This window comes from Leptodactylus fuscus, chromosome 3, assembly GCF_031893055.1.
Source record: "Leptodactylus fuscus isolate aLepFus1 chromosome 3, aLepFus1.hap2, whole genome shotgun sequence".
NCBI lineage: Eukaryota > Metazoa > Chordata > Amphibia > Anura > Leptodactylidae > Leptodactylus > Leptodactylus fuscus.
The window spans coordinates 140,953,079-140,966,241 of record NC_134267.1 but is presented as its reverse complement, the minus strand read 5'-3'; the positions used below and the strand labels follow the sequence as shown (position 1 = coordinate 140,966,241).

At 38.3% G+C, this 13,163-nt stretch overlaps 1 protein-coding gene across 7 annotated transcripts in view; it reads left to right on the top strand.

Moving 5' to 3' along the window:
• The window catches only part of DLGAP2 (DLG associated protein 2), a 748,630-nt gene that overhangs the window by 414,100 nt on the left and 321,367 nt on the right, over positions 1 to 13,163 (top strand). For all 7 annotated transcript variants that reach the window (XM_075268420.1, XM_075268423.1, XM_075268426.1 and 4 more), the window contains one exon: positions 11,646 to 11,678. In XM_075268420.1, the coding sequence (XP_075124521.1) occupies positions 11,646 to 11,678 (33 nt within the window). The remainder of the gene's footprint in view (positions 1 to 11,645; positions 11,679 to 13,163) is intronic.

Sequence of the window (13,163 nt, the reverse complement as noted above, 5' to 3'; positions counted from 1 at the left end):
TAGAAACCTAACACACATAGGCACACATCTAACAATCAAATGGCAAAACACACTTTAAAAGGCAATGAATCCATAGACCATATAAGAACTAACTTTAAAGTGAATGCTTTAATATTTAAAATGTTCAGTGCTTACAAAAAGAGACAGAGCAAAAAGTGACATACAACCCAGGAACCATTATAAAATTAAAAAGAAGAAGAAACCCTTACAAGTTGCAGGTCTTCTGATTCCACGATGCTGGGCAAAAAGATGGTCGCACATAGCTCGGCTGGCTCCAAGTGTGTGACCAGGTTTATCTGGCTATCATAAAGTTTTTTTATAATATTAGGCCTTGTCTCCAGTTTCAGAGATACCCTTCTGGTTCGTTATTTGAATCCTCTGTTGGCCACTGGACAATGGAATAATAAGGATGCAAGTTCCATTAATATTAATTGTTTCTGTTTAATTCACCCCCATTTACAATGTTTATTTGTCCATCTACTGAATCTGGGAAGGCTGCTCCTCCACCCCATAATATGTATATCGCTCTGCCAGTTTGTGATCGGGTAGAGAATGGGGTGTAAAGGTGTTTGTTTTTTGGAGGGGACAGGTTTTGAAGTTTAGATTACTGCATTTCAAGTTTTATGATCAAATATCATTCATATAATATAGTCTGCCTGTTTCTGATACATCGATTAGTGATTTAGGAAAGTAGTTTGATCTTAAAATGCTTTGAGTCTATCTATTCACCTGTTTTGATCCACTTTCATTCTCGTAGCAGTCACAACTACAGTTTCTACAATACTATGGCTGGTTGCCATTGACTATCAAGAAAAACCTTAGATTATACTGTTTCTTGCCCTGTATAATGCCATCTTATTCTTGGCATCAGCAGACTGCAAGTGTTAATATTATTCACTATATCCTATTCACTGCGCTGTTATTTAAACATTGTGACTGGGGAAATAACTTTCATTGTTATACGTATTCTGCAGTGTCTGTACTTGAAAAGCTATTAGGATTTTTAAGTAGAATAATGTAACAGGAATTACTTAGGGAGGTTAAAAAGGATCAACCTTAATAAAAACTAATGTTAGCCTTTTACTATACATTTCATTTTGAATATATATGGTCATAAAAGTTGTGTATTTTATGATTTAATACATCCTATTGGCTGTACACTGTATTAGGGCACATTACTTTGCAGTGCCATTCAACATAGTGTTGCAGAATATCGGTAATAAGGAGACCTGTGCAAAATCAAAAAAGGAAGAGACACTGAGACACAAAGAAGACATAAAAACTTTTTTGCCAATTATGTTCTATTGATACACAGTGATCCATGGGTCAATGTATCAAAGGATACAATATTTAAAATATATATTTATTTTATATTTCTTTATTTAGTATTAGGCTAAGTTCACACTAGCATCAAGATGTACCTTGTTCTTTTTATTCTTCAAATTTAAATTTATTGAAAGGTTTATGAAAAATAACATAAATGAACACACAAATACAGGTTCACAATAAGCAATAGTGAAAACAGAATAATCAAAGCAAAACATGTGAAGGCAGTCAACATGGTCCATGGAGGCTGCATATAAAAGTAATAGCTACAAGAAAAAAAGGCAAAATTACACAATAAAGGTAGACAGCATGTAAATACTGATGTCTACGAGGAAACGAACATGCTTATCACTAAAGGTGATACAATAGCCAAGAAATGGATAGCGTTAGAGAAATGGCGCAGGAAGGGGAAACAGAGGTTCCAAAATGGGGAACAACAATAAATAGCCCAAGGTCACATCAAACATCAAACCAAAAGAGAAAAAGGGGATAGGAAGGAGAGGGCAGTCAAGAACAATTAGTGGTGGAGACCTGCAGCAACCCCTTAGCATCATGCCACAGAGGCCATTTGGAATGGAAGTTGGGGAGACGATTTTTCCTACATGCTAGCATTCTCTCCATGGTATAAGTTTACATGCTGTGTAAGTTTCGCTACTGTTAGGCATGGAACAGATTTCCACTGACATGCAATCATGGCTTTGGCAGCCAAAACAATTTGACCCAACACAGCCCCCATACCATAAGGAAATAGATTTGTGTTTAGGAAACAGAGGGCCAGGCCAGATAATATCAGAACAGTAGCCCCAGCCAAAGAGGACATAAAGAAGATGTTCAGATGGTAATGTAGTGGCAGTGGGGTTCTTGAAAGTTGTAGGCCATCCTGAAGAGGTGAGTATTTGGGGTCCTCTTGAAGATTGTGGGGAACATATGTGTTGTCATGCATGGGTTAAGTCTTAGAAGTGTTTGTGCAAAAAGCTGATAAAAGCAGAGGCGAGTAGGAGATCTATAGAAGATGGGAGATTACAAGTGGGTAACTGGAGATTAACTCAGAGCTGTATGGAGGGGACAGGTGGTGGACATGACCTTGTATGTCAGCATTATCATTTTAAATTCTATTTACTGGGTGATGGACAGCCAATGAAGGGATTGGCAGAGGGAGAGGTTAACAAAAACCAGTGAGGAGGTGGATAAAGTGTATAGCAGAGTTTTGGGTGGACTGTAGGGGAGTGAGAGCATTCTCCGGGGGGGGGGGGGCATGGAGAAGGGTACTAGAGGAGTCTAGGCGGGAGATTATAAAGGCATAGACTAGCATTTTTGAAGTTGCAGGGGTGAGGAAGAAGTGGATTCAAAGAACGATCTTGAGTTTGGGATACATAAAATGCTGAGGGCTTAAAGAATAAGGTGGGAACAAAGGTTACCAACATGCAGTAGACTTATAGGACTCAGGTTAGTGTGGCACTATTAACTTTGTTAAATTGGTGGAGTAGGAGGGATGTGTGAGGTGAGAAGATGATGAACTCTGTTTACTCCATACTAAGCTTGAGAAAGCAGGAGGAGAGGAAGGAGGCTATGCCTTCTAGACACTGAGGAATTCCAAACAACAAAGTAGCAATGTCTGGGCCAGCGATATATATCTGAGTGTCATTGGCATAACAGTGGTAATTAAAGCCATGGGATTCTGTCATTTGGCCACAGCTGGGGATGTAGATGGAGAACAGGAGTGGTCCCAGGACAGAGTCTTGAAGGACACTTACAGAAAGGGGCACCGTGAGGAAGTGGTATGTAAGAGATGCTGAATGTGCAGTTGGTAAGGTATGGAGAGATCCAGGGGAGGGTTGAGTCTGTGATGCCAAGAGATGAGACAGTTTGTAACAAGAGGAAGTGGTCAACTGTGTCAAAGGCAGAGGAATGTCTAAGAGGAGAACGGAGTAAGGCCATTTGGCTTTGACATTTAGTAGATTGTTTGATAGTTAGATACATAGATATATACAGGACAACATCATTAATAGGATCTAGCAGATTTTTTATGCATCAGAAATGTTTATGAAACCAGTGGCTACAACTTGGAATAGCTATCAGTATTTTCCAGAAACTGGACAGTGTTACAGTTGTTCCAAGTTACATTACATAATGTAGTTCCAGTGATACATGGTTCCGTGGGCTACCATTTACTTTTATATCAATTGTAAACCCATTCAATCAAAGCGGTATACAATATCATTTTATTTTATATATTGGTTTTATGCATCTCGCCAACTTACTTTTATTCCACTCTGGAGATACCTAACCCTGAGACTTGAGTCTGACTCCAAAGAGGATTATTGGGACTGTGCACTTATTGGATTTATCTATATTTTGTAAAGCTTCATGAAGCTTCCCTAAGTATTCCTTAATGCTTTACAAAGCTTTGTGAGTGTTTAATTTGGAGCCTTCTGCTTTTCCCAGACCCACACTTTCCATCTGTTTCTATTTCTGCTACCACTTTTGCCATCAGGCTAAATGAGACATGCGTTCTGTTCGCAGATATTCTTCTCTGTGAACTACAGCACTCTGTCTTCAGACTTTAATGGGAAATATTTGAATTGAAAGAACTTGTCTAATAAATCAACCTCAAATCTGTTATCACAATGTAGCGGCTGCTTATCAGTCACAATAAAGAATAGCACAATAACATTAAGGTTAGCATTACACTCATGAAAACTAGACAAAAAGAAGTGTTGCCCATAGAAACTAATAAGCTTGCAGAATTCAATGTCTAAGTAAAATGACAAATTAAATCTGCTTGGTGCATAGGGGCAACACCTCCCCTGTTTTCACACATTATTAGTATATAAAGTATATAAGCAGCTGTATGTTTTTATTACTTCTGGATTAAAGAGGACTTGTCATCTCTCCTGATATGTCTGTTTTAGTAAACAAATATATCTCCATAAAACACTGTAACAATTCTGGACATGCTTTTTGTATAACTCTATATTAGGCCATTACTTGGTTATTCCTACTTGAGATGTATGATATGTGTATTACAAGTTAAGCAGCTTTTCTAAACACAACATGGTTGTGCAATTTATCATTGGATTTATGTGTGGCCACCTAGTGGGGAAAGGTGAATTGCATTTTTTAAGACTTTTGTAAGCATGAACACACAATAATTTGAGGGCTATGCATTTTTAAAATGGGACTTCAGAAGCATATCAATGCAGTGAATCTGTCAGATCATAGCAAAGATTAGCTATGATGTAATGATGTGACTGCCAGATTCCCAACAACACCACTATATTGATGGCGGTTGTTCTAGCATTCCGGTTACATCCTCAATACCAATACTATTCATTAGACCATAAATATCATGTTAATGTACTTCAGGGCAGTAATATAAAATCGTTTTTTATAATGAAGTCACACTGGAGAAAAGGTATGTAAAACATCATAGTATTATATTTTCTTAATTCTTTAACACATGGAAGCAGCTTCTTGCAGAGTCTAAGGCTTTAGGAGGTCTCCTGATATAAACTACTGCTGATATTACCATTTTGTTAGTGTGTCCTGGGAGCCCCATCAGCTTTTAATTGTATTATATAGTGTAACTGAAGTACATGTACATTTTGGTAAATGCTTACTTGCACATAAATGTAAAGATAGTTGCTCCTTGGGTGTCGATCAGAGGTCATCAATCTTACTTAGTATGAAAGCCATATGTAAATATGAGAAGTGCTACACAGACACATTACGTATAGCAGTAAAATCAATTATGCCATTATACAAATACTTAGATGTCTTTAAGAGGATTTCTAGAGGAGTAAAAAATACAACGGCTAAACATGGGTAAAGTACTTACTTATCCCCAATTCCTCACTGCTCTAGTCCTGCTGCTGCCTTGGTCCTTGCTTTCCTCCACAGCAGCAGCAGCAGACACACAAGAAATGCTTCAAAATGTTCCCTTATCCAATCAGTGACCAGAGAGGTAACACATCAAAGCTAGTGATTGGCTGAACAAGCATCTTGAAGGGTTTCCTGTGTGTCATGATGTTAAGAAATAGATTGCAGTGAGATCCCAGGCAGCATTCTTACCAATGCAGAAATGGATCAAGCAAGGGTGAGCAGCATTTTATGTTAAGCCCAATGCACAAAACCTTAGTGTGCTGTGTTCCAATCCAATAGTTATAGAGCAGGTCATATCCTGCTCTAATATCAGTTTGGAATCCCCTCATAGAAATCCATTAAAAAATCAGCATCTATTTGGCGTGCACAGATATGTGTGTCACAAGATGACTAACTTTTCAAGACAATATGATTTTGCAATATTGTGTCATAAAGTGCTATTTCATATACGTCTATGTGTGTCAAGTACTAAATGTCTGCCGTGAAATTCTGACATGTATGATCACTTTTGGTGCTCGATGCAGAGACTTTGGGCCATAATTTGTGACTATCTGGCCCAAATTTTTCAATCCATATTACTCTAAGTATACGCTTATCATATAGAAAAAGTATTCTACAACAATGTACAAAACCCAGTCCCAGTGACTCCTACACTGGTCATTTTGAAGGTGAAGCATTTGTTCCATATGGCCTGGCTTAACACTACACTATGTAAAGACGAAATGGTTCTTCCAATCTTGGGGGCCATTTATACACATGAGGTCCTTACATGACGGCTTTCAATGCACAGCGTGGTATTCCTTTGAGCTATTACCTGGATGACAACCTATTCTATTGGTATAATTGGCTTATTTGTGAATTGCAGGGGGGGGTTATTTTACTTTATTTATTGGTATCGTGTTTGTTGCTTACTCATATTGGTTAGATTTCTTTTGTCTTTGTGAGGGTATCTTCCACTCTTCTTTTAGTCTGTAATATGTGAAGGGTTTGAAAAATGTAATAAATAGATTACTGAAATGTCTACGTGCAGTTGTGTTGTGAATGACAGCCTATCAAGAGTTTGCCATCATGTTAAATTGCATTGTATGAATTAGTTTAATAAAAAATTTGAGTTCTTAACCATATCTGAGCTTGCTGAATGGTGGCCACATCTGTACGTTGTAACAACTATAAGCCAGATAATTGGACTGTTGTTCTTGATAGCTAGTTGTGGTTAACAAACCACTGATATTGAAATGCTATTGTAGATATTACTCACCGAAAAGTCAGCACAAAGAGAGTAGATTCCAGAAAAACAAGGGTAGAATAAAAATAAGCTACAAGTACCTGAACCACTAGTGAAAAAACTAAATCATCAGGTAACTAGCAGCATTCATAAAGGGAGAGCCAAAGGATCCAATTTAATCCAATTGAAAACCTATATCATAATAAATACGTGGAAACATCTTTACAACATGTTTTATTAAAATCTATATAATATATGTGGTAGGAACAAGAGCATATACTATAAAATCACATTTTTTTTATAGGTTCTAAGATAAAAACTTATTTAACCACTTAATGAACTGACATTTATTGTCAAATAGTTGAACTTTGCACAGGTGCATTTCCGTGTGTTAGCTTCATTTTTAACCCTTTCCCACTGCTGACATTTTTCTGTGTTTATTTTTGACTTTCACCTTCCAAAAGACATAATATTTTAATTTTCTGTTCAGAGCTGTATGAGTGTTTAGTTTTTGCTGGTACCCCTTTGTAGGGGTACCATTTTATATTTTGTATGAAGTACTGGGAATTAGGTAAAAACTGAGATTGCTTATCAATTGACATTCCTACAGGCTTTGTTTAGACGGCATTCATTGTGCAGCCAAAATGACATGTCGCCTGCATTTTATGGGTCAGTATGATTAGGGCAATAACAAGTGTAATTTTATTTTTACTTTTTAACTTGAAATAAAAGCATAAATTTACAAAAAAAAAACTAATTTTCGGAATTGGCATGTTTTGGCACCTGTATGCTCTTTATCACTTTTTGCTGGGCCACATGTAATTTTTTTGTTTATATTAATTTAGGGAATGTCTATTGCTTTGATAAATTTTTATGGAAGGGAAGACGCAAATAAACAGCAGTTCAACGTATGGGAAAAATATTTTTATGTTTTTAAATGTGCCTTAGGGGAACGGGATGATTGGAATTTTTTTTTATACTGCAATTCTTGAACCCCAGAAGGCTGACCACTAATACAATACAATGCACTGCAAAACATAGTAAAATCACTGCACTTCTCTTACAGGCTGCATAGAGCAGCCTGTAATAGAACTGTGTGCAGACGAGGCTGATAGGCTTCAGTAGGTTGCCGGCTGTCATGGCAATGGATCACTGGCCCTACATCTCAGGAGGGTTGGTGATCCACCCCATAATGGCTGTCATATTTATATACCTGAAATCTACTGTACTATTACTGCGGATATCGGGAAAGGGTTAACAGCTATCACACTGACCTGGTATTTTTTATGGCCCCCATAAACATACTTGTATATAATCACTGGTCCATGAGCCAGGGAAATAATTCAGGGCAGGTCCTATTATTTTCTGTTTTGTAGCCTCACCTCACTACATAAAGTTAATGGTTCCATGGAAGTCCACAGACCCCTAGATACATGTTTGTGTGCATGTTGCTGAACCTTTTATTATTAATAATAATAATAATAATAATAATAATAAATTTTATTTACATAGCGTCAACATATTCCGCAGCACTGTACAATTTGTAGGGTTCAAATACAGACAGAAAGATGTATTACAAAGAAAGTCATTTCACACAATGGGACTGAGGGCCCTGCTCGCAAGAGCTTACAATCTTTGTTGGGGTATTTTTTTTTCATGACAAATTGGCTATTTGTTGATACCTTTTTTCTTCCTTTCAAGTTATTTAGTTGTAAACTATAGACTGCTTTCCCAGCCAGGTTGTCTTCTGTGTAGGTGCTGAATGTTTTCGGTGCATGCACAGATACAGTCAATCCAATCTTTTGTATTTGCACATGCACTGATCAAATTTAGACACTTTTGAACACATAAGGAGATACAGCTTGAGAATTGGTCACTTGGGTAAAACAATACGACCAATTGAGTCCCGTGGATGGGGATATTGCCATTGTCCAATGTTTACACAGCTATGTGTAGAGAACAGCAGCAGCCCTTGAAGTGCTGGAGCATGAAATGCAGTGAATTTAGAATAGTCCATGTCACACAATGGTTCGGATGTAAAACTAGAAAGTGGTTAACTCCTTTAACCCATTTGGGGCACTGACTAGTTTGGGCGTTAAGTCTCCAGTGACTGTTATTTTATTTATCCATTGTCCTAGTCATACAACAGATTTGTTTTTAAGATGGCATTATGCTGTTGTGTTTGTTAATGTGTTTTCAGAGGACTGTGTGAAAAGCGCGCATTTCCATCACTATGAATTGTTTCATTTTAATGATGTTCATTTTGTGTAAAAAATTATGTGATTGACTTTTTCAGTGGGATATTAAGATTTTGGCAATACCATATTCATATAATGTTCTGCTTTACACGTTAAATAAAATGCAGTTTTGTAAAAAAAAATTGTGGTTATTGTAGTCTGACTTGGCATAAAGAACCAGCTGTATAATAGTCAGTTTTCTTGAGTAGATGGGTGTTAATGAGGCACATCTTTGGCACACTGCCCCTTCTTTCAACATAGAGGCACTACAACATTCGTTCTGCACCTCGCTCACCACTTTTTGCAAAGGAGCAAAGTGGTCCAGGGCAGGGATACTTCGGCCCGACACATTCATTATAATTGATGACAGAAAAATGCAATTCCTGATTGGTACAGATTTTAATTCTGGCACATTGTAGTGCCCCTGATTTATTATGCCTCACACCAGTTGGGAACTTCATTAAGAGTGGCATAAAAAAATCCAGTGCTAATAAATTCCCTGACCATGTGCATCAGAGGAGCAGAGATGAGATCAGCACTTCGGAGGGGAGCACATAATTTTACAATTAAGCTGCCAATAATTTATTCAGTAACATTACACTACATGCAGACTTATTTTCAAAAAGGGGAGGAGGGGGTCTACTGGAGTGTTTCTCTAAGGTGCTGAGTGGTAACTATACATTAGTGTGACGTAATGGTATGGTGCTGAGTGGGAAAGGTTTAGGCATAATGAATACATTATAATCATACAGCAAACTACTATTCAAATTACAGATGATAACATACATAGTTTTGTAACCATAAAAATATTAACCACATCGAAGACTATTTGTATTCATTTTTATTGCGGCCTGGCTTGACAATCAATTTTAGAGACTACATGTTATCTCCTTAGTTTTGAAATTTTACATAGACAGGGCAACATTTTACTCACAATATATTTAATAAGCTATGGTTTAGTCTGGTTCACATCTGCGTTCGGTAATCCATTCGGGGAATCTGCATGGGGACCCCTGAACGGAATACTGAATGCATTGACAAGCGGTGAGCAATGAAAGCACACGGACCCCATAGACTATAATGAAGTCCATGTGTTTTCCGTACAGTGTTTGCACGCGTTGTGCAGAGAGGAAAGTAGTTCATGAAGTACTTTTCTCTCTGCATGTCCCATACAGTCACCATGCGGAAAACACACGGACCCCATTATAGTCTATGGGCTCTGTGTGCTTTCATAAGCTCACCGCTTGTCAATGTCTTCGGTATTCCGTTCCGGGGATCCCTATGCGGACTCCCTCGAACGGAATACCGAATGCAGATAACAACCAGGGCTTAGACTTTACATAATTCACACTAAAATGTATCTTCTTCACGTATCATTTCAATGAATGATAATCTAACTCCTCCAACTTTTTGTAAAGTTATTACATTGTGTCAGCAGCATCACTTGTCACTGCATCAGGCATGTGTCATCAATGCAAGCCTCACTAAGCAACTGAAAGATTTTTCTTACAAGAATTTCTTTGATGCTTTCTTTCTGGGTTTGAATGATTAATTATCATCTAGAATTTGTCTCTCTTGCAAACCTACTTGAAAGGATTGTCTCAGGATTGAGAAAGATGGCATATCACTAGGATATGTGATCAATGTCCGATTGATGAGGATCTGACTACTGTGACCTCCACTGATCACCAGAGTGAGGTGTCAGCAATACTAGAAAAGACCTGTACCTCTTCATCTCCTTTCAGTTCCACTCAGCTTGTTCCAGAAAATGTAGAGTTGGAATATTACCATATAATAAATCACTAACAATATACCATCAATGTGCTACATATGATAAGACAGTTGTTTTAACCCTTTTCCATGGCTAATCCCAGTCTTTATAACCCCATTGCTGGTGGAGGGTACGCCTCATGAATGAGGTGGCTCCGTCACCAGACAGTTCACTGTTCAGATTGGCTTATGATTCGGTCCATCGGGGTACAGTGTGGTGTCTATCACTTTAAAAAATAGTGATACATGCTTCTTTATTCTCTGATACCCAATCTGTTCTATCTCCCCCTCCTCTTTTACAACAGCCGGACTGTCCTCATTGACTTTAGAGCAGATCTTGGAAATAAGCATGACAAATATGTCCATGCCTAGCTTGAGGTATATGCTCTTTACATATGTTGCAGCCTCCAGGCTCATATCTGTGGTTAGCACAAAGACTGCTTTGATCTGAAAAGTGTTTTATATTTTCCAATTGCTTTTGGACTGTTTATAAAGCACATCATATGGTACCTATAAAAGATATGTTAAAGAAGCAAAGAGATCTCTAAAAGATAGATAACTGGTGGGCCGGTCACTTTCAATCTCTGGTCCTTGGTTGAATAATGCAGTTTTTACTGGTTTTAATTGAAAGATAATCTCTTATTGGCATCATGGAGAGTCAGAGGATCCCTCAGATAGCCCTGACAGCTTGACTAAACCATCTCCATACATGAAGACAATTCTAATCTTTTACATCATACCTGTAAGGATCTGGCAGAACATTTACAGTGAACCACAGACATGCACAGACGGAAGGGTTTTCTCTACTCAAGTTCCACAACAGAATTCTTCTTCAAAGGCACAAAATGGCAGTGATGCTAATAGTTTACCCCAAATTTTAATTGAAATACTGTAAATTGTCTCTCCACCAAAATAATATTGATGTAAATGTATGCCTGAGTTCACCAATCGATTAAAGGGATAGAATGACATTCTAATAAGCAGCATGTATTACAGCATTTTAATAATGCAATTGGTATGTTTGGATTTTATTCTACGGTTTTATCATTTCCAAGACAGCATTCATGACCAAATTACATGTTATATTGGTCGGTACAGTTGCTTTTGTGAAAATGATAACTGCAACTATTTTGTTAAAAGTGCATTTCTAATATTATGATGCCAGAAAAGCTGAATGGTTATCATTTGTTTCCTTGTCTTTTCAGAGTCTCAGTGCACATTGTGTGGTGAACCTGAAGGTGAGTGCGCTGATTTCATCCCTCTCGTATTGGTGATAGTAATCTGTCTATACACATTTATCAACCCAACTGCCAGTCTCCAGTACATGAATAAGCAATTGAATTAAACTGAGTAAGAACAGTACATGCTTTAGGGTGCAGATTATTGCCTAGCAGTACTATAAAGTATACACATGGCAGCCCAGTAACATTGTAATATAAGCATGATTCTTAATAGAAAAAAGAAGCCACATATTTATTGTAGAGATGAGCGAACAGTGTTCTATCGAACTCATGTTCGATCGGATATTAGGCTGTTCGGCATGTTCGAATCGAATCGAACACCGCGTGGTAAAGTGCGCCATTACTCGATTCCCCTCCCACCTTCCCTGGCGCCTTTTTTGCTCCAATAACAGCGCTGGGTAGGTGGGACAGGAACTACGACACCGGTGACGTTGAAAAAAGTAGGCAAAACCCATTGGCTGCCGAAAACATGTGACCTCTAATTTAAAAGAACAGCGACGCCCAGCTTCGCGTCATTCTGAGCTTGCAATTCACCGAGGACGGAGGTTTCCGTCCAGCTAGCTAGGGCTTAGATTCTGGGTAGGCAGGGACAGGCTAGGATAGGAAGGAGAAGACAACCAACAGCTCTTGTAAGAGCTAAATTGCAGGGAGAAGCTTGTCAGTGTAACGTGGCACTGACGGGCTCAATCGCCGCAACCCAGCTTTCCCAGGATCCTGAATGGAATACACTGTCAGTGTATTCCCGTATACCCGATATATACCCCGATACCCGTTCCAACGGTGTGCCCCCCCACCTTCACCCCAGAAATACCCTGCAAGTCCCCTAGCAATAGAATTGGGGCTATATACACCCACAATTTTTACTACTGGTATACAGTGCCATTGTCTGACTGGGAATTCAAAGAATATATTGGGAATACAAATACCCTCATTTCTTGCTACTGCCATATAGTGCCAGTTTCTGACTGGTAATTCAAAGAATATATTGGGGTTACGTGCACCCACAATTTTTACTACTGGTATACAGTGCCATTGTCTGACTGGGAATTCAAAGAATATATTGGGAATACAAATACCCTCATTTCTTGCTACTGCCATATAGTGCCAGTGTCTGACTGGGAATTCAAAGAATATATTGGGGTTACGTGCACCCACAATTTTTACTACTGGTATACAGTGCCATTGTCTGACTGGGAATTCAAAGAGTATATTGGGAATACAAATACCCTCATTTCTTGCTACTGCCATATAGTGCCAGTTTCTGACTGGGAATTCAAAGAATATATTGGGGTTACGTGCACCCACAATTTTTACTACTGGTATACAGTGCCATTGTCTGACTGGGAATTCAAAGAATATATTGGGAATACAAATACCCTCATTTCTTGCTACTGCCATATAGTGCCAGTTTCTGACTGGTAATTCAAAGAATATATTGGGGTTACGTGCACCCACAATTTTTACTACTGGTATACAGTGCCA